This window comes from Anser brachyrhynchus (genome assembly GCF_964034855.1).
Source record: "Anser brachyrhynchus genome assembly, chromosome: 1".
Classification (NCBI taxonomy): Eukaryota; Metazoa; Chordata; class Aves; order Anseriformes; family Anatidae; genus Anser; species Anser brachyrhynchus.
The window spans coordinates 41896239-41921555 of NC_137694.1; the positions used below are offsets into that span (position 1 = coordinate 41896239).

Below are 25317 nucleotides of genomic sequence, written 5' to 3' on the forward strand. Positions count from 1 at the left end.
CCATCAAATATCTGAACATCAAATTAAATGAGGGCAATTCACAGTAAACTGACTTGAAAATAATGAGATTCAAGTTCAGTAAAATAATTCAACCTAAATTAAAACAAGATAATTTTTCAGAGTGCTGTTTTCAGATTCCATTTTTCTGCAGGCACATTCTTGAAAATAACTGCCACCTCTGCTTTAAAATCTTTCTTCTTAATCAATATTTTTTACAGCAGTTGAGATTAGGTTATTCATTGTAGTGACAACAATGTCAATGAACTCATTTGGCCTTAATCATTTGGTTCTGGCAGCAGCTACTAATTCTGCTTACTACAAGACCAAAGGTTTTCATACAGTGGTTGCTGGGATGGCTGACAGGGTGGATTAGTGCTGCTGAGCCCTGTAGGAAAGGGTCACTGCAGCAGTATACGGGGGAGGTTTGTCACTGGGAGAGGTGAAACCTACAAAGAGAGGTTTGGACTTGAGCAAACTAGTCATTGGCAGGTATAAGTAGGATTTGCTTATTGTGTCCTGCTTATCTTTGCCTACCAACACTTCTTTGGGCTTCTAATCACGACTGCCAGACAGCTGTCACCTCTGCAGGGCTGTCAGCTCCTCTCCTGCCTGCCCCCTGTGTTATTTGTTGGTGACGTTTCCAAAAGGAAAATCTTGATCAAGCATGGCACTGCTGGTTTAGAAGGTGAAACTGGAAGACCTTTATCTACTGACAGAGGTTTTTACGCTATGGAAAGCTCCTTTAGGTTTTTATTCTATTTTTGAATTTGCATACAGTATTCTGCACTTATCTATATCTCACTGAGAAATCCTGTTCAATCCAAGTAAATTTTGCATCTTGTTTAAATGAGAGTAATTGCTTTCAGCTGTGAATTATTGCACGTTGGGGTGCAAGTTCTCTAAAGATTCATAGAAAAGTATAGCATATAGTGGTCTTAAGAGACAATTTCGCTTACTTGCATTAGATAATACTGGCTATGAAATATTGCTTGCATGCAAAATGATGGCTCAACAGTTCATAGTGAAACATCACGCCATTTCAAGACTTATCTTTCACAGTGCTACATGCTAAAAAATCACTAGGCTGTATATTGAACCCTACATATACAATATTTTATGTAAATGGCAGTGCATGAGAATGTAACTGTTTGCAAAATGGCAACTGAATTGTAAGAAGTAGGAAGTGATTGACAGCTTCTTATTTACATTTAACAGTACCTAGTCTATCAAGCCTCATCCACAGCTGCATTAAGGGTGCTAGCGTAATTTGGTAAACTGGTAGTTTGGATCCACTTAATATGAGTAACTTCATTTAATACTGTGCTAGATTCTTCTGTCCAGGTTATATTTTTCTTACACCAACTTCATGCTATGTTCATTCAGAAAGTCCAGAATTTGGATTTTTCACTAGTTCTGTACGCAGCTGTATTACTGCAGTACTTTGTAATGTGAAACAGAATCTTTCTGAACAGCTTGGAGAGTAATTGAAGATTGTTACAGATGTTTCTTCCCAGTCCCAAACCTAAACTTCAGGGAACAGTGTGCCCCCACACCTGTTTAAGACATGTATCTGAAACTTCAATTGATTTTAATGGCATTGCAAATACATATGACATATATATAGTTTGCAGATTGTAACAGGAGTCCTCAGGACTTGTACACAGCTTCTGAATCAGTTTAACTATATACTCAGTTTAGAAACTAGTTTATTTAAGCATTTTGGTGGATCCACGTATATTTCACTACAGAACAATACTGCTTATTACAGGTGGGAAGATCCGGTTTCGAAAAGGTAATTCATGTTTATACCTGTTGTTTGTCACCCAACTGTTTTGCAAGGAGCACTTAATAGTTATTACAAAAGATAGAGAAAACCAAATGACTAGTTTGAAGAGCTGGGAGGCAATGAATTTAGGTTTGGGACATGAATATTCATCAGATCTAGCTCACCTAAAATCATCAAGCATAACCTTTCTATGGGTAAAGCTGTCAAGTTTGATGTGCTGTGCATGCATAACCTGAGTTAGAAATTATTAACTTTGAGATGGAAGAATATTTTCAAGCAGTATTAAGCAGAACATTTTACCAGTTTCCCATTATTATTATTTTTTTTTCCAGTATTTCTAAAGTTCATTGATTTCAGAGAAATGAAAAGCAGCAGTGTGTAAAAGAGAGAGACAGTACTCTGGAGTAAGGCAACTCCTCCCCCTCCAAACTTTAGAAATAAAAAGAATAAAAAAATGCATTCAGCTAATGTAAAGGGGTAAATTAATCTGTCTGTTGTGTGGGAGTGCTAGATAGAAGTAAAGGCAATAGAAGTCCTTCCTGCTTTCCCTGCTCAGCTGCATTATTTGCTATAATTTTAGGCAGACTGTCTCTCAACAGATTGAAGGGTGTGCAATATCTTGGGAAAATCAGATCATTTAATCATGTCCTTAACTGCCTAGGTGTCACATTTTTAAGCACCTAAGCTTGAGAACTTTGGTCTCTACCCAAATCCTACACATCATAAAGAAAAGCGATGCCACATAACATTATCTAATTTGTTTTTCTGAGTCACTCAGAAATAAATGCTGAAAACACTGTAAGTTATGGTTTAATAACAATGGAAATCTCTTTTCTCCAAGGGAAGGTCCTAAGACAATCCTAATCCTAGGACAAGGATGTTTAGGGTTGATTTATACCTCAGAATATGATGTTTCCTATGTTTATTCTAATATAAAAATATTCCCTGTATTCTTACAAATTCCTAATTCCTTTAAAAATACTAGCTAGGCTCTGGTATTTAATTGTGCACTACTTTATGAACTATATTTCTTTTTTGTCCATTGTTGCTTTTTAATTTCATACTTATTTTGTCAAGCCAGTTTATATCTCACTTTGTTTCATTTCTTCCCTGAGAGATTTGTGCTTTTGCAAGTCCTCCCAAGCAAGGAATTTTAAAAGAAATGAGTTTCAGCAACAGTACTGTAAATAAAATTGTGAAGATTTCCTTCAGACAAACTCTGGTAGAAGTTTGTCTATTACACAAACAAATAAACAAAAAGTCAGCCAAAAAGATGCGTTAGGAAAAACTAAACTGAAGTACTTGGTAAGATAAAAGAATGCAAAATAGAGAATCAAATATCTCTAGATGTCAGATTGTTATTTATTTATTTATTTACAAGCAAATGTCTGTCTTGACTTCTACTTGCAGATTATTTTGGTAGTGGAAAGGAAGAAAGATGCAACGAGATGGACTCATGCTGCACAATCTAGGGAAGAGCCTTTAATAGCTTGTTTATTTTACAGGGTTGCACACTCCAAAATTCCCAAGTGTAAGCCATCACATTTGACAGATTTGAGTATGACAAGAGGCCTGAACCAGCAGCCTGTCATGTTCAACTATGCCAAATACTTTTAATACCAATGTTGGAGCAAAAGAGCAGAGGCCAAGCAGCTCATTGGTCTCAGGAGGCTCCAAGACATTGCTGTGTTACAGGCAGACCATGGCCAACTGTAAGCGATATCTTAATACAAGGAGGGACAAATCAACCTTACATTTCCTTAAAGAAAAAGCTTGAATAAGTGAATTTAAAAAGCAATAGGGTGTTGGAGTCTGCCTTTTTGTTGTAAGAAGCGGGAATCCCGTGAAGTTTTTTGCACATACCTGTAGCAGTCAACTTTCTCTTTTCTGTATGTGGAAGCCACTGCTGACATCTTCACCTGGTTAATCCGTATAAAAGTCTATTTGAAGGCTCCTGCAACTGGCTTTGGATTTAGGCTTTGGTTTAGGACCATCTTGTCTTATTCTTCACAAGCACTAATTACAGTGATGTTTTGGCTCAGCACCTATGTTTCTGAAGAAAGAACCTGAGGCCAAAAGCAAGTATATGCTTACTCCAATGCATGAATCAAGTCCATCAGCAGGGGAAAATCCCAGTACCAAGCGAGGGAAAGGACACATACCATGCTTAACTGGTGAATTTAGAGTACTCCGTAGCTACTTTGCTTTGGAGAAGTACGTACACACTCTCTCCAGTCTCCATTTTTTATATAGTTATAGAAAATAAATCCTTAACTCATTTTACTGTCAGGTTTGTAACAGTCACCTGTGTCTAAATTTCTCATGATCAGAAAATTAGAGTGGGGTTACTTGAGTACTACCTGATGTTCACAGCAAATCATTCAAACTGCTCTGCTAGATGCAATGGAAACATTAAGAGGTGCCAACTGAAAAGCAGAGCTTTGAAGGAAGGATGAGAGAGCAAGTGTCTTTATTAAGCTAGTGAGCTAGCAAAAAGTGGAGGAAGGTCAGAGGCCTGACTCTGTTCTGTTTTTCTACTTCTTTGGAAAAAGTCACAAAACATCAAGATGATTGAAGAATTGCCTCCATGATACTGCTGTGCCTTTGCAGGGACTGAGGCAATGTAGTCAAGAAAAGGGAGCAGTGTTTTTGGCAAGGGTCTCTTCTGGACAAGGGAAAATGGTAGTCTTGGTTTATTTGTTAACAATTAAATACTTGAATAAAAGTTACTCCTCTCATAGTTATTCCTCTCTCTCATATTTTTAAGAAAATACATTAGCACAATGGTCTTGATTGTTACCAAATATAAGGTTAGGTGTCTCTTTATCCCTTACTGTATTCCTTCAAAACCATTTTGTGCCATTTTGTGACAACATGTTTATCCCAGTTAACCTGTACCTTTCCTGGGTGTTGAAATTTTAGAGCTTACACTTGAAATTTAATACTTTTTATAAGGGAAAAAACAGTTGCTGTTATACACATTGATTATCTCTAGAAGAGCTGTAATCAGTAGCAGTACATACTGTATGTGTTGGGGATATTAAGAAATAAGTTTCCAGCCTTCCATAAACTTTTCTCTCTATTGCAATAGCCTCTGCCCTTTAATATCCCCTGCCCCTGAAAATTTTATCTTGTCTGACAGAGAGCAAAGATTGTCTGAATTCTGGGTTCAATGGGAGAGAACAGGTCAAATACAGGTGAAAAGTAAGCATACAAAGTACTTGTGTAAAGACACTGCTCTTTCTCTGCTAGAGTTGCATGGGAGACACTCACCGCTTCAGGCCATGTGCCACTGTCTGTAGTGCCCTTTGTCTCTTCTGTCTGTGCCTAGGGTAGAGACAGCATGGCAATCTGATTCTCCAAATTCTCTGTTCCTTGCTAATGTTTAGAGCTCTGACCTTTGTAGGTAACATCCATCCTGTTTTCATGCAGGAGGTGAGTGTTGGCATCCCTCTTCACCGCAATCCATCATATTTCCACAATCTTCTGCTGTCTGGTCTTTTGATGTCTTTCTTGCATTCTAATTATTTCTGCAACATCACAGAGTATTTTCATTCTCAGTTCTCTTAGCAGGAGGTAAAGAGGATGCCAGTCCTTTTTGTTCTGTTTCCAGCAGAACTGCAGGCTTTATGCCCATCCATTTTTTTTTCTCTTTTTCACATTGAAAAACTGCATTGAAGAGCTCTGGGTGCACTGGTTTGGTAGCTTTTTTTTTTTTTTTTTCCTGATAATTTTAGATTCACTTCCCCACTTTCATAGCTTTCCTGGACTTATTTGGGCTTTTTTGGGGGTGGTAACAATGAATAGGAATCTTGCTTTTTGTATTATATTATATGTATATTAAAGTTATTTACAAGTTCACACAATCACAAGGATAAGTTGCACTGATGTGCCTTGATTGCAACCCCTGTAATTACAACCACAATGTAGTCATCAGTTTGGAGAGAGTTTTAACCTGGCTCTGATGTGATCTGTCCTACACAACGAAGTGAGCTGGCTGGAGGAGACCAGACAACAGTGTCCTGCAGGTAACTCTGTCCTGAGCAAGATGCAGTAGGCCTGACACATATGGTCTAGTGGGTTGACAAGGTACCTCAAGTGCCAAAGTGTCCTCCATTCACTGTTTGTATCTGCTGCTACCATTCACATAGCTGCCCATGCCACCACGTATACAGCTGTGGTGAGCTGTGGAGGGCCAGCCAGAAGGCTTTTATCACCACTTCTCATTTTCTTCCATCACCAAATCCACTTTCTGCCCCTTGGTGCTGATCTCTGTGCACATCCTAGTCACCCCAGTATCCCTGAGAAATGTCTAGAATCAAAGTAATTAAACACTTGGTAGATCTTGACACATTAGGGAAGTAAATATTCTCAAGCAGTAATTTAATAATATATTTATGACATACCTACAGGAGTATAATTCATTATTTTTCTCCTCCTGAAGATGCTTAGAAGGCAGAGACTGAGAGGGGTCCCCTTTTCAAAACCAGCAATCCAAACCATGCTGATAAGCTGTGTCAAGAGTACCGTGAATTCATGAGTACAATTTTTCTCTTTCAGTCGATCTGGCAATAACAGTAATTTTGGTACTTTGTCCATGTGAAAGACAGAACTCGTAGTGAGATGCATTAGTGCATCACCTTTTCGGCTGAAAGAGGGAGGAGGGAGTGATGGCTTTTAATGGGCTGTTTCTCTGAACTTCAGGTTGAAAACAACCAAGAGAAATATTCTGTTATCCAGAAGAAGGACTTTAACCTTCCAAAGGGTTTGGGTTCTTATTTTTTCAAAGGAAATTGTTTGTAATACAGAATACAGAAATGCCTCCAGGAAACATCTGCCACTGTACTACATGACTCTGTAACTAGAAAGAATGCAGAAAAGTTTAGGATGCATAAAATGTCACAATCAGTTATTGTTGGTTGCCCTTCTATATAGATTTTATCAAAAACTTCCCTTTTCTGTTAAGGGAACTTTCGGTATTTTGGCTCTTGTTTTACATTAAACTGAGTGGGTTTTTTTTTTTTTGTTTGTTTGTTTGCTTTTAAATTGTTGAAAGATATATTGAAATATGTTTGATTTAAGAAAAATATATATATCTTTTTAAAGTTTTATTTCAAGCATCTGTTTTTATGTTCTACATTATTTTCATAGCTATACTTTTTTTCCTATGACAAGTATAAGGTAAAATATTTCACTGAAAATGAATTTAGAAAAGGGTGGTTTTGTTCAGTGTTAAGTGAAGTTTTCCATAATGATTTGGAACATCAGTAAAATAAATTGAAACATCTGAAATCTAAGATATGAAAATAATTTTTGCAGTCTCCTACTATACCTGTTTTCTCAGTGAAAAAGATGTACTATTTCTGACTAATATAATGTAAGTACAGAGTGAAATTTCGAAATGAGTTCCTCAATCAAAATTGAGCAAATCTGGCTTTTTTAAATATTGTGAAATGTTTCTATTTCTATTAGCATAGCAGTACTTTATCAAATATGTTTTGATTAGAAATTTCCAGCTAGCTCTTTATCTAAATACACCAATGATATTTTGCCCTGTCAAGTTCCAGAAGCCTGATCTGCAGCTCACTTCCTACAACCCTCTCTTCTCCAGACTCCTAAAAATTGGATAGAGATTAGGTTGAATCCTGAGGTAATTGTTCCATAAATGAGCTCCCTCTAATCTCATTGGCAAGATGACAAGCACATGGCACAGGAACTTTTTAAGAGGAACTTTTTAAGAGACCAACAAATATTGGGTATCGCTCACATATTTATAAAAAATATGTATGTTTGGAAATTTTCAGAGATAGAATTGATCCCAACTGTGATCTCAGAGCAGAAAAGATATTATGGATCAATGGCTGCTGTTAATGATCATGTGAAAGGTGACAATATAACATGAGGCACAACTGAATAATATTTAAAATTGATGCAAAAGTCTGGCATGTGACAGAATTAAAGATAACATTAAACTCTTCAAATAAAATTTATCTAAAGCTAACCAATTTCAACAACCTGGATGCCCTAACAGAACTTTACTGCAGAGAGAGAAAATCTTAAACAATTGGGGAATGGAAACAATATCAAATAAATGCTGAGGTGACTGAACATCTGCAAATAAGAATCTTACTTCTGGAATCTATGTTTTCTGAACACAGCAGCCTGACCTTCATGGAGGAAAAAGAGGCTAGAAAGAAATAAAAATCATGAGAAAAAAAACCTCCAAATCTCAAAAATGAGTAAAAACGTTCCATGAAACAGTTTATTAAAAGAGAATTAAGAACAAATAAATGCCTACACTGGATTAATATATATATATATATATTTTTTTTTTTTCTGGGAACAGCAAATTTTAAGCAGCCTGGCTTTGTGTGAAGAATCGTGCACATCTGGTATAATTAATTCACCCTGCACATTTCCTCTTAGAGAGCCTTTTACTCTCTCTGTCTTCATATGGCTCCCTGTTTTCATGTGAGTTACAAACTACAATGGTTTTGAGCTGTTATGTTTTCTGCGAAGTTTAATTAAAATCAGCCAGCAGTTATGACCAGCCAGCAGTGATGAGCAACGGCCTGAAGACCAGATGTGCACAGAGCATGAACGTGTAAGTCTTTGTTGCTAAAATGCTAAAAATCAGGTCGTGCAGAAAGAAAGAAGAGAAAGTCCGTTTCTCCTTCATACTAAAGCAGTAATCTGGGTCTTTACTCAGCAAACCCCAGGAAAAGAGCAACAAGTATGAGAGACAGGCTTGACAAACAAAAACAGGAAACGAAATAGCTTTGTGTTCAGCTTTCCTTGTTGTTTGTTAGGCAGATTGTTGTCATAATTCTGGCTATGAGCGTGTAAGCCCATTAGGCTTCAGATAATAGGCTTACCCTCTTATCTGAAAATATTTGTGTGGATCAAAAGCCCCTTTAGGAGTCAACCTAGAAGCTTTTCCCACAGTTACAATTTGTTGCTTAACTTAACAAGCCAACACCCTTTCAAAATGTCACTGTCTTGAGACATGTAGGGGGAAATTAACTTGAATGTAGGAAGGTGCCCGTTGCTTCCAACTTTCCAGGTAAAATTCACCCCATACTTTCAGAAGTGTTGCATTTCCAACTGTGCTTTCCTCATGCCAGTAGGAAAGAAGACTACCAGGGAGTGCTGCACAGAGGTGACAAAGAGAGATGTCCATCACTAAGATGTTACTTAAAAGAAAGAAATTACAAACAAAATGTAATGCTTGTCATCCTCTGCAAAGAACTATGTGGGGTAACAAATGCCCGTCCCAAGCCAGAAATAATTCCCAACCTTGCTTTGCCCCAACACCAAATCTGCATAAAACTGCTGTTTTTAAGTGTTGATATTTCATGGAGTTTTATGGGATGAATATCATGAAAAAATAAACAGATATTTATGTCTCGTCATTCTTAGTTACATAGTTACGTGTGATTTTTCTTCAAATTGAATTTAGTCAATTATTAACAAGAAAAATAAATCCCTCCATTCTGTACATCAGCAAAACCAGGATAGATAGTTCTAACAGATATTCTTAAACATGATAGACTATGCACAGAGGGGAGGTTACCAGTATATCAGGACTTTAACATCAGCCAAATAATTACTGGGAAGAGTAAATCCTCTGAACAATTATCAGGAGGATCTGTTTGGTTTCCTCATGTAATTTAAAGACAAGGTTCAGTAAAGATCTTTGATTTTTTCTCAGCACTTTCCCACCCAGCTGAACCTGTAACTGGTAGTTTACAAAGGTGAATGGCAAATCGGGCTTATCTCAGGGTGTTTAAGGTTTCGATATGATTTTCCTTCACATACTAATATGAATCCCATGAGATATTTCTTTATGCTTGTGGGATCTCATTTGTCTTGATTTGGGGGGGAATGCAAAGTGACCATATACAAAGTGAAGAACGACATTTTTACTTCTTGACTAGGTAGCAAGGAATAAAGTTGCTTTTATATTTTCTGAAGAATCACAAAGGCACTGTAAATTGTTTATTTATGTCCATTCAATTGATGTTAATTAGCTTGTCTGAATCTGCATTTTAAAAATTTAAATGTATCTTGGATCCAAACAGTGTATTAAAAGCATAACACACAGCAGTGGAAAGATAAAACCATCAAAAGCTTTTCTCCTTTCGTTTGTTATGATATTGTCAACAGTTCTTGTTAGAATTATTTCCTTACATCTTGCTTCGGCCCTATATTACTATTTTCCATAAGCTGTTTGAAATGTAATTAAAAATGGATGCTGTTTATCTGCCTCATGAAAAAAAAAAAAAGGAAAAGAAGAAAAAAAAAGACTGTACATTCCAGGAAAAAAAAAATCTTTTTTTTTTTTTTAAATGTTGGATATTTATTATTTTATTGCAGTAACACTTGCCTAAATTCCATTTTGCAAAGTTCCTTTGTTGATACATTCTGTTATGAATTTGGAACTAGTTAATGATTTTCTGCTGTCCCTATCATGTCATATTAAGCATTATATTCAGAAATAAGTACACCATCATACTTAAGTAAACCATCAACATTTCTGGCAAAGACTTATTCAGGTCCTGAGTTGTGGGTTCTACAAGGTATATATATAATTACCCTGAGAAATATGAATCTTCCATCAATTCATTTTTCTTCCTGCAGGCTCTAAAACCAAATTAGTTCTTAAAGCACTTATTAAATGCTTGGAAGAAGAAATATGGAAATACACTGACCTTGCAAAAAATGCATTTTGCTCTAATTGTGCTCTTGGGCTATGGTGGGATAGAATTTTCTGACTGTATCTTCTAGATTTGTTTTGAATGTGAAATAAAAATCCTCCCAAAATGATGCTGCATGAAAGCAGATCCATAAATGCATTTTTATTCTTTCTAATTGTAAACAATTTTCCTTAGAATGTGCTAAATAAATGCATTTTGAAAGGAACATGACACTATTTTCTATCAGTGAACCCAAAGTAATTCAGGATTAACGCTTCAGTGGTTGCCTTGTTTGGATATGGCAGGTAATGCATTACACTTGCTGAGGAAAAGGCAGTGAAGTATGAGTCCAACTGGCTACATTTTTTTATTATTATTTTTTTTTAAGCTGTGAGGATAGAATAGCTATAATGAAATTTATAGCCCCAGTAAGTTTCTGGTTTGATTCAGGGCCTGGGTTTTTGCTCTGGCAGCCTGTAGCTTGAAACAAAGTATTGATTTTATGAACTCTGTGCCATCTTGAATTTGTCAGCGAAGGGTCAGTGTAGCTATTTTATGAATAATGAACAGCTGAGCTCACAGTAAAAGATTTAAAATGGATTAATTCATGATGAATTGAACTTTGAACGAGAAAGTTTGCCAGCTGATATATTGGCATGCTAGTGAGGAGTTGCTTTGAGTAAAACAGTCCAATTATTTTCTTATCTTTTCTTCTTAATGAGCTAAGAGATCATTTCTTTTCTCAAAAGTCTATTAAGGGAGTAGATATAAAATCTTTATTTTAGGCTGAATCTTGCCTTACTCTCCTGAAATGGGTTGAAATATGGGCATCAGAAAGGATGATGGTTCATGGCAGCAGCCTGGACTGCATGTTAATATCCATTTTACTGGTGCATGGTAGAAAAGCAACGTGCGCCTCCATGTCGTGAAGGCTGATTTATGCATTGTTTTCCCTGCTTTATGGATTTAAGTGTATGGCATGGACTGGCGGTAAATGAGTTCTGTCTTCCTTTTGCAGGGCTAAACTTGTACAAGTAGCGTAGGGAACGTACTAAGTTGAACGTACTAAGTTCAAGTTTTTTTCTCTGGACATCTGGGTTGTCATATCATTCATATACTTTCAGACTTTTCCACTTACCCATTGGATGTATCTGACTAACTAGTGGATAAAATGCCAACCTTTGATTCCTTAAGTCCCATGCAATGTAGATACCTTGAGCATCAGTAACACAGATCTTACACTCTAGATAGCCACTCACTCCACAGGTGGCTAGATTTTGGGATTTTGCCCTTTTTTTTTTTTCTTTTTAAAGGCACTGTTGTCTAATTTAAATAACTATCCAGTGTAAGTGAAGGTGTCCTGATCCCAGACGCTACAGTGGAACAGTGTACTAGCAACCCATTTGGCAAACATAGAAGTAGGCTATACAAATGAAAGCAATTTTCATATTTCATTTCTCATACCTATGCTGTTTGTATGACTTATTGTGTAGAACCATCCAGTGGCTCTTAGAGAGAGGCATGGAGACCTCCGTCATCTTAGGTTTCAGTCACATAAATCAGACGTCTGTGTGTAGCCAAAGAAAGGGGATAACACCTCACTGCTCACAGAACCACAAAAATCACAGAATGTCTGAGATTGGAAGGGCCCTCTGGAGGTAATCTGATCCAACCGCATGTGCAAGCAGGGCCACCTAGGGCAGGCTGACAGGACGGTGTCCAGGTGTCCTTGAAGATTTTCCTTTTTGAAGAACACCTTTTGAAGAAGGTGTTCCTTGAAGATTTTCAAGGAAGAAGACTCCATAACCTCTCAGGACAACCTGTGCCAGTGATCTGGCACCCTCACGTAAAAAAAATGCTTCCTGATATTCAGAGGGAACTTCTTGTGTTCTTCCATTTTGTGCCCATTGTCTTAGGTCCTGTTGCTAAACACAGCTGAGAAGAGCCCAGATCTGTCCCCTTTTCACCCTTTCTTCAGAAATCTATACACATTGGTAAGATGCCCCCTGAGCCTCCCTTCCTCCAGGCTGAACAGTTCCAGCTCTCTCATCCTTTCCTTATAGGAGAGATGCTGCAGTCACTTCATCATCTTTGGTGTTGTCCATTGGACTTTCCAGTAGATCTATGTCTCTCTTATACAGTGTTGTACTCTTTCATACTCTGTTGCTCATCCTCAGTCTCTCTTAGTGTGGATTCATATATCCTCAAACACAAATGGAAACACTCTAAACTCAGGAATTAAGTTTCCTTTTATTCCTGAGTTATACCTTTCTATCACGGTCTCAGATCTTTGATTTATCCTCTAAGATCATTTCCCCCAACTGCAGAAATACACATGGGCACTGTTTTACTTATACCAACTGTGATAATGAACAATTTAGAAGTGTTTAAAGGCCTTCTGCCACGTTTTGAAAGCACAGAGTTGCTCTAAAAATCAAGTAGAGGTAGTTTTGCTAAATGTGTTTGTTCAGAGTCCCTGGATCCCATATCCATATATTATGGCCTCTACATAGGTCTCTGAGGTAATGTGAATTCCTCTTGCATTAGCAAGTATGTGACTAAGGATTTCTCATTCCTAAGGAACACATGCCAGGATCTTAGGTCTAGTATTGTGCTCTAAAGTCCTTTATATGCAGTACAAAGCACGTGACTAATAAAGTGTTATTTTTCATTCAGAGTTACAAACCTCCCTAGAGATAGCATTTTTTTGGCTTAAATGAATGCTTTAAGAGAAAAGGGTTTTGTTTTGTTTTGTTTTGTTTTGTTTTTCTAGAGCTGTATTCAACAAGCAGCAGCTCCTGCTTCTGCTTGCAAAAATCAGTAATGAACCAAAGAAAAAAATGTGAGCAACTTGTCGAACTGTGCCAAAGGCTGGGTGCATTGAAGAAACTAGACTTTTTGAGCAAACTTGATAGTACATTGATTGGAGTCTTGCTGCCTTCATATGTCTGATCTGCTTGTGAAAAGCTCTTTTATTTGCACACGGAGGCCACTTTGACTGGAGGCAATCTCAAACATTAATGAAATATGCCACTGTTGAAACAAATTCCAGGCATTGACTCAGCTTGTCATTATGGTGGACTTCTTTGAGCGGGCAAGTTTAAGGAAAGTGCTGAAAATAGAAACGGGAAGGGTGGAAGGAACAATCATTGTGGTTGTGCCCTCCACCGTGTCTTGTCTGCAATTAAGAGACTGCTTTGATTTTCTACAACAAGTACTGTAAAAGGAGAATAGTTTTATGTATCCATGGAGCTAACAGTTTGTAAGTACTACTACTTCTTATCATTACCTTCAGTATTCATCTCCTACCTAATTGCATTTTGTACTTTCAGCCATCACTGAAAACATCCAGAAAAAATTGTTGCAGGTTTCTGCGGGCCTTCATTATGTAGGGTAAAATAAAGTATTTTCTGGATTGTGTCATTGCTTCTTTGCCCTGGAGATCTGTTGCTTATCCACCTGTTGTGTAAAATAGTGTCTTATCCCATATAAAATATTCCTTATTTGGTTCATGTACTTCAGTGTGTGAAAATTGGATTTTAAGTTCACAGAGAGGACCTCTTATGAGCACTAAATTAATGAAGCATTTCTAGAGAACAAAAAATAGGATGTGGTTATGTTATCATAAACTGTTACACGCATTCACAATGAGAGCAGTGGCTGCTGGATTACTGGCTTGCTCTCAGTTTGCTGATTAGAACCCTGGACCTCAGCAGCTCACAGCAGGTTGAGGTGAGCTGAGCTGAGCTGAGCTGAGCTGAGCTGAGCTACCACGTGTCTAGGTGGAGTAGAGGCTTTGGGCTATTAGCTGAAAAAATGCTGGAAAGTCTCTGCCAGGAATATGCAAAGAGTGATTTTGAAGAGATATTAGCCAGATTTGAGACGATTCCTCCCAGAAACAACAAAAGGTACATCCTTGATGTGAAGATTATGGCTTGCTAAATTTCAAGGCTCTTCTCCAGTTCCTCTTGAGATCCAAGGGTTTCTCAAAGAAAAGGTTTCCAGAACTTGTCAAAACAAGGCATTTTTCTCTTAGCCTCAGTCTCCTAGGTAGCAAAACTGCATTTGCTGACAACGTTTTTTAAATAAATCAACGCAAGGCTAATACCCAACAATAACAGAAAACAGATTTTGCCCAAGTTCTAAGTAGCTAAAATGTGTTTTGATAAAGGGAAATGGCATCAGGCATTAATAAACTGCAGTGGTAACCTTACTTGTCATACAGTGTAGGGTGCGTGAAAAAGAGACAAGTAAGTAAAAGATAAATCTTAGGCAGTATATTAAAAGCCTATGCTAAGTCCCTTAGGTAGTCTGACAATAAATAATGTCAATATTGTTTTGATGAGGGTTAGGAGGAACAAAAACAAAAATTATAGTGAGAATTTGCTGAAGACTATGAAGAATGGGTTTTCAATCTCAAGGTGATGCACATATAATTTTACCAGATTTTCTAGTTTAAAGGAGAAATTAATATGCATGTGGTGTTCCAAATTATAAATGAGGCATCTTCATTATTCAGAAAATATATTATCTCATCTGATAGCAACTATACTCTCTAGAGATGGGAAAAGAGATCTGAAAAGGTGGAAATGATGTGTGACAAAAGCAAAGAGATTTAACTGCATGACCACGTTAAAACAACTCTGGACAATGCACTAAAGTAAGCACAATACAATGATCTTCATTGCTTCATGATATGTTTTGTTGTAGTTTTCATTTTTTACTTTATGTTATAAAAAGGACGATTAAAAAGATTGTGTCAAGTAAGAATCAGTCCCTCTAATAGTCCTTAGAAAAATGACATACAGAAAAGAAAGCAATTTGGGATATTCTCATTTTTACAGGCATACTGTATTATTATGCATTTGTATTAAATATATAAATTATTAGAAATCTGAGGGGATGAAAGTCCTCAAATTTAGAAAACATTTTGACCACTTATCATCAGAGAAAAAATTACAGACAAATATAGTTATGGCTCTGAAAGGTCAGTGGTGGAAGTGTCAAAGTAATCTTCTACGTATCTTACAAGATGGCCATGAGTGTTGCCAGAACCTACTAATAAGCCACTGGTGAGTGAGGTGTGATGAGTGTGAAACACAACAGAGAAGATATAATAGAATGGATTCATAGTCATTTTTGTCTGGCAACTTCAGTTGTAGAGAACAAATGTCATGTTTATATTTTATGACTCAGATGAACTATTTCAGAATTTAGAAAATTTGAATCTTCTTACTGAGAAAAATGAGCATAAATGAAGTAGCAAACAATAAAATAAAATAGTGAATATGTGCAAACAGAATTAAATGTTGATCTTTGTTCCCAGGGCCTTAGACTCAGGAAACTGATGGTCAAGTATTAATCAACATGAATGTCATACATTAGAAGTTCATGTTGCTTGTGCAAGTGCCCAATACATAGGATTTGGCTTATGATTGTTTCCTTTTTATTTTATTAATGAAGGCATATTATCTTTTCTAAAACCAACCTGCATTTCAAAATATCTATTTTCTTATCGGTCTTCAAGGTTCTTGGTCTTAATAGTTATACAAGGTATATTCTTTTGTGGTGCATACCATTTGAATCTGGCATTTAGCATCACTGAAATTCCATATCACATTAGACAGTGAAAAATGTGGACAGTATAAGTAACTAGTGAATGAGAGAGGGTTCTTAGGTGCATGTGGGGTGCATAAGGTTTGATATTGTAATTGCTTAGATATGAAATTGCATTTTAAAATCACTTGTATGTATATTACCTAGCAATGTTGCAGAAGTTGTATTTATTTCTAGTCATTGTACTCAACAGAGGAAAGCGCAGCACTGTAATAAATTCTTGCCCTCTGAAATACATTTACCTTGTCACTGGAGTGGCTTGTAATGTGATTTTCTACCGTTCACAAAACCAAAGTAATGCTTGCTGCAGTTGCTATGATACAAGACTAGTGCACTGAACTTTCTGGTGCAGCACAGCACACATTTTGTAGCATGCAGTTCTCTGTCACTGCTGTTAGGCCTTACATGAACAAGTGAATTTAACCTCACAAAACAATATTCACAGATATTTTCCTAGCTTGCTCTGAGCAACTGGTAGTAATAGTACTCAGCTTTAACCAGACTGTAGGACTGAATTTTAGTTTTAAGGAGGGAATCGCAGAATCTGACCTCAAAGGTGGCCCATGACGTAGGTTACAGCAGAACAAGGTGTTCTCTCTCTTGTGTTATAAGTATACTGCTATAATGATTTATATTGCAATAAACTAAGAGTCGTAATGTAACACTATGGAGAAACACTGATCAACTTCAACTTCACTTCCATGGAAAAAACAATGCTTTTGTGAGACTAGGTAGATGACATTTCTGTAAGAGTAGCTTTTCTCTCATTTACATCCTCTGCCTCAATCTGCCAAAGCAGAAGAGTTGACAGCCTGTGTTTCTTGAGAGATGTATAACGTGTTCTCTGTCAACCCTGGCGACTGTACTGTCAGGGATCCTATTTTGATGACATTGCACCCATGAGACAAAGGCTTAAGACAAGAAAATAAAACTTTTGGAAATACTGGCTTCCTACTGACAGTTGATTAGGCTGCAGAAGAAATGCTCCCTTTTATTTTTCTGTAGCTTGGAAATCCATCAGGTGTTTTCCAACCTATTAATAATGCTTTGGCTAGCAATACCAGGTAGGTTTGCTGGATTTCCCTGCCAGTGTACTGAATGTGATTGCAATGAAGCATGAAACAACCTTTTTTAATGACTTACACTACTGCTTGCTTAGAGCTGATGTTAAATTTTTAAAAGACAACTGGGTCTTTCATTAATTGAACAGGCAACTGCTTGTCAGTGAGTGAATAATTAATTTAAAAGTCTGAAAACTAATATTCACCATACATTGGGAAATAGTACTGAAAATTTTCTGGTTAACCTCTTGAAGAATAAATAATTGTGTCTATAGATTTTGACACTTTCTTCCTATTGACACACAGTATGTAAAGTCGATGTGCTTCTTTCTCTGCAGCTGGGATGACAGCAGCTCAGTAAGTAGTGGCCTCAGTGACACTCTTGACAACCTCAGCACAGATGATTTGAACACCACCTCATCTGTCAGCTCTTATTCCAATATAACTGCCTCTTCAAGAAAGAATGCTCATGCCCAGGTAAGTAGCTTTCCATTGCCATTTCTTGCAACAACACACAAGCATGTGGGATGACAGGAAAAAAATAAGAGGAAAAAAAAAAGAGAAAAAAAAGAAAAAAAGCTTTAGAAACAATATTCCAAAACAAATGAAATATTCATATTTTATAATCTCCTCTATTACAGTTATAGGTGAGAAGCTCTGAGTAGGAACCAACCCTGACCTGTGGGCTGATGTCCCAGTTTCCCTGGCCTGCTCTGCTCCCTTGCTGAGGGCAGACAGGGCAGGATCTAGCCAGCCAGGGCTTGTTCCACTCATGAAAGCTGTAGGATGGGCCCCAGCTGGCAAGACCCTGCCCTGCCTGTCCTGGGAGAGTCCCCAGTGCACCTTAGCACCAAAAAACCCACACCATTACTGAATCTGTGATGAGTGCATTTCAACTCACTTCATTGCATTTGAAGTGAATATCTTTTGCAACAGACAGCACAACTTAAAGTGAAATAGTTTTCATTTTTCATGATCTGACACGTATCAGAGACAAACTGCATAGGTTGTACTGTCCTTTCCCTATTTTCTCCACTGGGAGATAAAAGCCAGAAGTGGGGAGTCCATATTTTGTAGAGCTTCCTCTCCCCAGTTCGGTGCAAGAATGGAAATGGCCTATGGGAATGTCATCTATAATTTGCTTTCATTGAGGTTGCCTGCCATAATAACTAACTAAATAAATAAATAAATAATAGAACCCCATCCTTCTGCTGGGTTTGCTTGGTTCTGCAGGAATTCCAGGCTAAAGACTCCAGATGGTGTTGTGCATACCCATATAGAGTTGTAGCTCTTGTAGTATGGACTTGCTTACTTAAAAATATATTTCAGCCCGTCTGTGGCTGTTAACCTGTCTTTTAAAAAGGAACATGGACTGACACACCTCCTGAAGTCTTGTCTAATCATATTTTCCATAACCCCACAAATCAAATACTAAGTGCTTTAATATCACTTAAAGTTTAACAGATTGGTTTCCTGTTGCAAACACTACAAATGAAAATGTTCCCATGACCTATTGTCTGTGACACTACTGATTCATAATTTTTTTCCCTTTCAAATCATGAACACTGATCCAAGTGTTTTAGTCCAAGGTCTGCACAGTATCAAAATAGAGTTCTGAGAAGAGTAGAACCACCAGCCATATATGTAATATATATTGTATATGTGTGTAGACAGATAGAAAGATGGATGGATGAATAGATAGATAGGTAAATAGATGGATAATGTCCCTTAGATAGATTCCTGCCCCTTGTGCCAGGCATCCCTATATTTCTTCCCAGCTCCCCTCTAAACTGAAAGTGATGAAAATGATGATGTAGACTGCTTACAAGACTCAGTTTATGAAAAATAAAGAAAGAAAAAGAAAAGAGTCCCAGTAGAAAAGTATTCTCTGCCATGGCATCTTCAGTTTATACTCAAGGAATTTCAAGACTGAAAACTCAGCATAGGGGAAGAGTTTGTGCCTTCAGTGATTTGATGTCATATATCCAGGATTCAAGACTGCCAACCTAAATTCCATTTAGACTCCTGCAGGCAGGCAGTGCCAGAAGTTCAGAGAACTGTTTTGTAGATGTAAATTATGTCAGAATATGTCAATATGAGAAAAACACATCTTTATAATTTCCTCCAGACAATGGAGGAGTCACTTTGGGAAGGAAAATTACTTTAACCTGCAATAGAAGCTCCAAGATGAGTTCCAGGACGATGTACTTGTGCAGTGATACTCACGCAAGTGCCAGCATTCTTCAGCTCCTACCATTGCCTTTGCCAGTCTATCAGGGTCTCCCATGGTTTCTAAACTGGAGATCTGCCTCTTCCCTTTCATGTCAATGGTGATGGCCAGCTGACCAGCTGGCTTACTTGTTCCACTGCATCATCACATCATCACCATCACCACATGGGAAATCTCAGGCTGACTATTTAACTCTTTCTGTGTTTTCCATTTGAGTGATCTCATGTTCCAAATACTCAACCTGATAATATTTGCAATTTGTTCTGTGATAAACAGAGATACAGCACATGTTCAAATACTGCTTTCTTTTGCCAGAGCTGCGTTATGTTATGACAGCTATGAACAGACTTTTATTAGTTTTCACATCAAGCAGATTAATCAGAAAGCAGAGTATTCCATACTAGCTGGAATCTCAGCCAGAAGCTGGATGACCACAATATATAAGGATTTTGCCAGCTGCTCTCCAGGTGTAGGACATAATCTTGCAACACAGAGCTCCCTTTTGCAGTCCTTTCAAGTGATCATAGCAGTGCAGGCTGGCTGTATCCTGAAGCATAAATTGCATATTTTGTTACTGTTTACATACTAAAACAGGATTAACATTGCTTTTTGGGCTGAATAATGGTGAAGAGAGGCTTTTAAAAAGTCTTGTACTTGTCATTTCTGGAGATGATGCAGTTTTAAATGATGCTTTAAAAAAATGCATAACTATATGTTTATAACCATTCATTTATGGGAACATTACATGTGTTGTAACAATAGAAGCAATGAAAACTCTCATCTGAAGGACCCTGTGATATATATGTAGATGTTTTCTTAGGCTCTTTTCCCACCAATCCTTACCCAAAATCTGTGCAAGCCTCCCCAAAGCACATATGAAATTTTGAGAGTATAGAGAGCCTTTGCAGTTTGTATGCCACAAATGACAGCAACTGATTATTCCATCCATCATCTAATCAGTATTAATCCTACTTATGACAGCAGTGCCTAGGAAGCAACCACAGAGGGGTCTCTGTGGAGGAGTCGTGGCAACACAGAATAATAAATAGCTTTCCTCTGAACAAGATTCAGTTTGTAGACCTGCTTAGGGTGTCTGTATGGGGACAGGGCTCTCCTTACATCAGACAAAAGTAATGAGCAGTACCTGACTGGGGCACCACTTGTTATTGTTAAAGAGGAGTAAGTAAACTAAATGAAAAGACAATGGAAGAAAGAGGAAAGAGGGGAACAGGGCTGGTGAGATGATGGCAGATGAGGCTTGAGTTTGAGGTAAGGAGGCTGCAGGAAAACAGAGGAGGAAAGGTTGCAACAAACAGCCTGTCAGCACAGAGACTGCAAGTCTTATCCAACACAAAAGGTAGGATCAGTCTCTAGTATTTCTATTTAAGCCACATTTTAGATATTTAACATATCTATTTAAGGTATGTTGCCCTGTCTTGCTGAGCTGTTCCTTGCAGCACACCCTTATCAGCACGGGCTGTGGGAAAGCAGATACCACAGGGGAGTTAGGTCCCCCCCGGGCATCCTCCACATGGGACTGAGTCTCTGAGTGAGCGTGACCCCAGCTGGTTACCTTCATCCTGCTGGTGGGGTAGCACTTATAAAAGCTGCTCTTCTAGCAGCTAGAGCCACTTTCTTGTTCAGAACGACTGGTTTTAGTGGAGACAAACCAGTAAAAAAGACATTTACTGCAGCACTGATCATTTTGGTGATGTTTTCATTTTTCAGTAGTGGCACAACATAATCGGTGCTGCTGGAGCAATAGTTCTAATCTGGTCAGTGGAAGGTTTGGGTAGGTAAAAGCAAGAAACCAGACTGTGGTGATTTTAGTAATATATTTAGGAGTTTCCACACTGAAACTTTTAGTACAACCTCTCAGCACAGTGACTCACTTGTGAAATTCACAGGGGGGTTACAAACAATAGGGTATTTCTGCTGATGATTAGAATAAGTTATGTTTTACTTCATTGCAGCTTAGCTATGAAGGGAAGAGTAGAAATCTTCTGAAAATAAAAAGGAAAATATCTTCCCAAAGTAGGAGTTTTAAAATTTTTGTGACCAAGATGCTAACATTTTAGATGGGAAGTTTCCATTTCCCTCAGTACAAATAAATCAATGTGCTTATTCTCCTTCCTTCCTGAGACTTAAGAAAGCAGCGAGTATTGAAGATGCTGAGACTGACCACTTCTCATGCAAATCTCTTCTAGCTGAAGACAGACTCAGAGAAGCGCTCAGTTACAGACAGTGAAACTTGGGGCAGCACTGAAGAGCTGAAGAAACCAGAGGAAGATTTTGACAGCAGCATAGACAGCAGTGGCAAGTGGAAAGGTCTTCCCTCAGGGCTGTCTGAAGAGTCAGAGAAGGGGGGTCAGAAAGCATCCCTCTCTGTTTCACAGACTGGATCCTGGAGGAGAGGCATGACTGCACAAGTGGGAGCAACTCAGTCCAGACACAAAGCAGGAACCAGTGCTCTCAAGACCCCGGGTAGGAAACATGTAGTTCAGTTTGCTGTGTCAAAAATTAAGCTTTAAACTTTGACTTCATTTATAAACTGCAAGAAATCTTTACAGGGTTAAAAATAACTAATGGATATTGTAAGTGTGTGACAGACATGAGGAACCATAAGCATATTGATATTTATTCTCACAAATGATTCCAAGCCAAGATTCCCAGAATGTACTAAATTATTCATCTTTATAACCACTTTTTTACTACACTGCATACCAATAATTTATTAATTAAACACAAATGTATCTATAGCATAAACTGTGATTACATTTTGTTTTCTTATCATATAAGTACATCAACATCTATTATGGAATTCTTAAAAGAATTTTTGGATTCATGTTCCACATACCGTAGGTATTTTATAGTCCATTTTTAAGAAATAAAATCTGTAAAAATATATGTTTTTTTGTAAACTTTATTTAGTACTAAATGGTTTCTTACTTTCTGAAAGGCTTCTCAGAAGTGACAGTCACTCTTGTAATCTACTTTGGCAGCAAAAGTCCGAAGTTAGTGGAAGCCATTGTTCTTAAGACCTTCTAATCCATAATTTTACTAGGACAATATCAGTCCTTTGTAGGACATTTTCTAGCGCTTTTTTTTTTTTTTTGGTCTGACAAAACACTTCATGAGTGTGTATTAACACCTGGTTGTAACAGTTACTGACCAGGAGCTCCTCCCTTTGTAAGTCACTTTTGTTTCTTTGCAATTTGGAACTACTAAATATTGGTCAGTCTCTGGTCTGAGAGATCTCCAGGGATCATTGCAGCGGTCAGTGTTCATATGGTTGCAGTAGTTACACCCCATAATGGCAATTAAAAGAAGAGATCCTACAAGGGTTGCCAAAGCCAAGCTAAGTTTCCCAGGTCTTCTGTTTTGTTGAAGATGAGCAGCCAGTGTGCACGTCAGAACTGAAGCCTTAAATTTGTAAACATATCCTAATAGTCTGTGTGTTTGCAGTATAGATGTCTGATCAGTATCTTGGTGGGTGCATGTATCTGTGTGGCATAAAATGTGCACTGTATAAGTACACAAGTGGATTTATTTCTGACTTGTAGGTGTTGCTCTTTGTTACAGTTTAGTTCCTTAAGACAAATCAGGCCACCTACCTCCAAAACTCTGTAATCACTTGAAGTATGAATTAAATACTTTGTTGTGCTAAGTATTTGTGCCTTATTTGGAGCATACAATGGATGCTTAAAGAGAAATTAGACTATGATAGAAAAGGCATTTTTGTCTGCCATCTTCTTTTAAGATGGAAGAGAGTATCTTATTTAAACCTTTCTGAATGCCTTATTAATATGTTATATAGAAATATGTGGCATATAGGCGTATGGAAGACAGCCTCTCAGAAAATCAAAAATCTTGAAAACATATCAAGGATATGACAAAGACTATTAACTCCTATCATTGATATCATTATAGATCAAGAAGATTCATACCATGACAACATAATCTCTCTCTGGCAATTTTTGTAACTAACAACAGAACAAATTTAGTTATAAGCTAAAAAAAAAAAAAAAAAGTAATCAATGACAACCAAGGAACTCGATAAGTACCATTAATTTCTACATGCATAATTATTGTTCTGGAAATGTTAATTATATTTCATGATTTACTTTCAAATAGTATTTTTTTTTACATATAGAAATACTATACACAATACAACTCAATGCACAATACAATGCACATACACTATACTTATAGCATTTCTTACATATAGAAATACTATTAATATGAACAACAACAAAAAAAAAACAACCCACAGCAGATAAAATTCCTTGTAGTCCATTCTGGAGTATTTTCTACATCTGCACTCTCTTCCTATGCATGAAACTGGAAATTCTCAGAAGAATTTCAGGCTTTTAATACTTAATGCTTACTTTAATGTATTGTACCTGTTACTGACTGCTTATGGGGTACTACAGAGTCCTAAACTGGTCTGTTTTCTTAGGGTAGTATTTCTGTTTATTTATTCTTTTCATTTTGAAATAGTAACTGTGTAGTTATGGAGATGTTACAGCTTCAAGCAAAAGTGACCTTTTCAAATATACTTTTATTTAGGAAAAACAGATGATGCTAAAGCTTCAGAAAAAGTGAAAACTCCCCTGAAAGGAGCCTCCATTCAGCGCTCTCCATCAGATGCAGGGAAAAGCAGTGGCGATGAAGGAAAGAAGCCTCCCTCTGGCATTGGGCGATCAACTGCTACTGGGTCCTTTGGGTTCAAGAAGTCTGGGATGGGCTCTTCTACCATAATCACCACAAGTGGCGCCACCATCACAAGTGGCTCGGCAACTCTGGGAAAAATGCCAAAATCTTCAGCCATCGGTGGGAAGTCCAACGCGGGGCGGAAGACAAGCTTAGACGGTTCCCAGAACCAGGATGATGGTGTCCTGCACATGAACTCAAAGACAACACTGCAGTATCGAAGCCTGCCTCGCCCATCAAAGTCCAGCGGCAGCGGGATCCCCGGCCGAGGCGGGCACCGCTCCAGCACCAGCAGCATCGACTCCAACGTCAGCAGCAAGTCTGCGGGTGCTGCCGCCACCAAACTGCGGGAGCCAAGCAAGATCGGGTCTGGGAGGTCCAGTCCTGTCACTATCAATCAGACGGACAAGGAGAAGGAGAAAGTGGCTGTGTCTGATTCTGAGAGTGTCTCACTATCAAGTTCCCCCAAATCCAGCCCAACTTCTGCAAGCGCCTCTGGCACACCGGGTCTTAGGCAGCCAGGATCCAAATACCCAGATATTGCCTCACCCACTTTTCGAAGGTAAGTGTTTTCTATGAATTCCTGGAATTGCTGTAGATAAAGGAGGGATTTTCAATGTGTCAAACCAGTATCCACTGGGCAAAAAGCTTTTTCAGGGCATATTTTCCCACAAGCAGAGAACTGAGTATAAAAAAGGCAAAAAGGATAATATGTCTTCCCACAAAACAAATATTTCTGTAGTCCTAAAGACCTCCCCAGACAAAACATGGCTGTTGCTTGAGCTTTGACCATTTTAAGTACATTCCCATAACAGTTTGAAAGCTTGAATAAGCTCTTTACTGACTCTTCAGGCACATGAGAAGTTCTTTCTCAATACTCTGATTAATCCCCAAATAGAACACTCATTCAGGTGTGGTCTGTCACCTGAACAGGTGGTGGTGTAGCCTGTTCAGAGAACTGATGAGCTGTGTAGGTTAATAAAGTATTTGCTTTCATGTTGTCAGCAGCTCCAACTAGAAAAGTTTAATTATCCAAGCAGCTTTGTTACACCTTTCTTCATAGATATTAATCGAGACTAAATTTCAATTGGAGATGCCTTATTGTAAAGTTTTGGAATGTATAAATCAGCATTCACTTTTGGATGGAGCAGCTCCAGTGTTGGAAAAAAAGCCAAGAGTGCCCTCTCGCGCCTAGCTACCAAAACAGCATCTCCA

The 25317-nt window shown here is 37.9% G+C and overlaps 1 protein-coding gene across 43 annotated transcripts in view; it reads left to right on the forward strand.

Annotated features, from left to right (window-relative positions):
- Positions 1-25317, forward strand: part of NAV3 (neuron navigator 3) — a 555833-nt gene that overhangs the window by 469988 nt on the left and 60528 nt on the right. For all 43 annotated transcript variants that reach the window (XM_080604524.1, XM_080604504.1, XM_080604505.1 and 40 more), the window contains 3 exons: positions 17498-17636; positions 21597-21873; positions 23959-24664. In XM_080604524.1, coding sequence (XP_080460650.1) covers positions 17498-17636; positions 21597-21873; positions 23959-24664 — 1122 coding nt within the window. The remainder of the gene's footprint in view (positions 1-17497; positions 17637-21596; positions 21874-23958; positions 24665-25317) is intronic.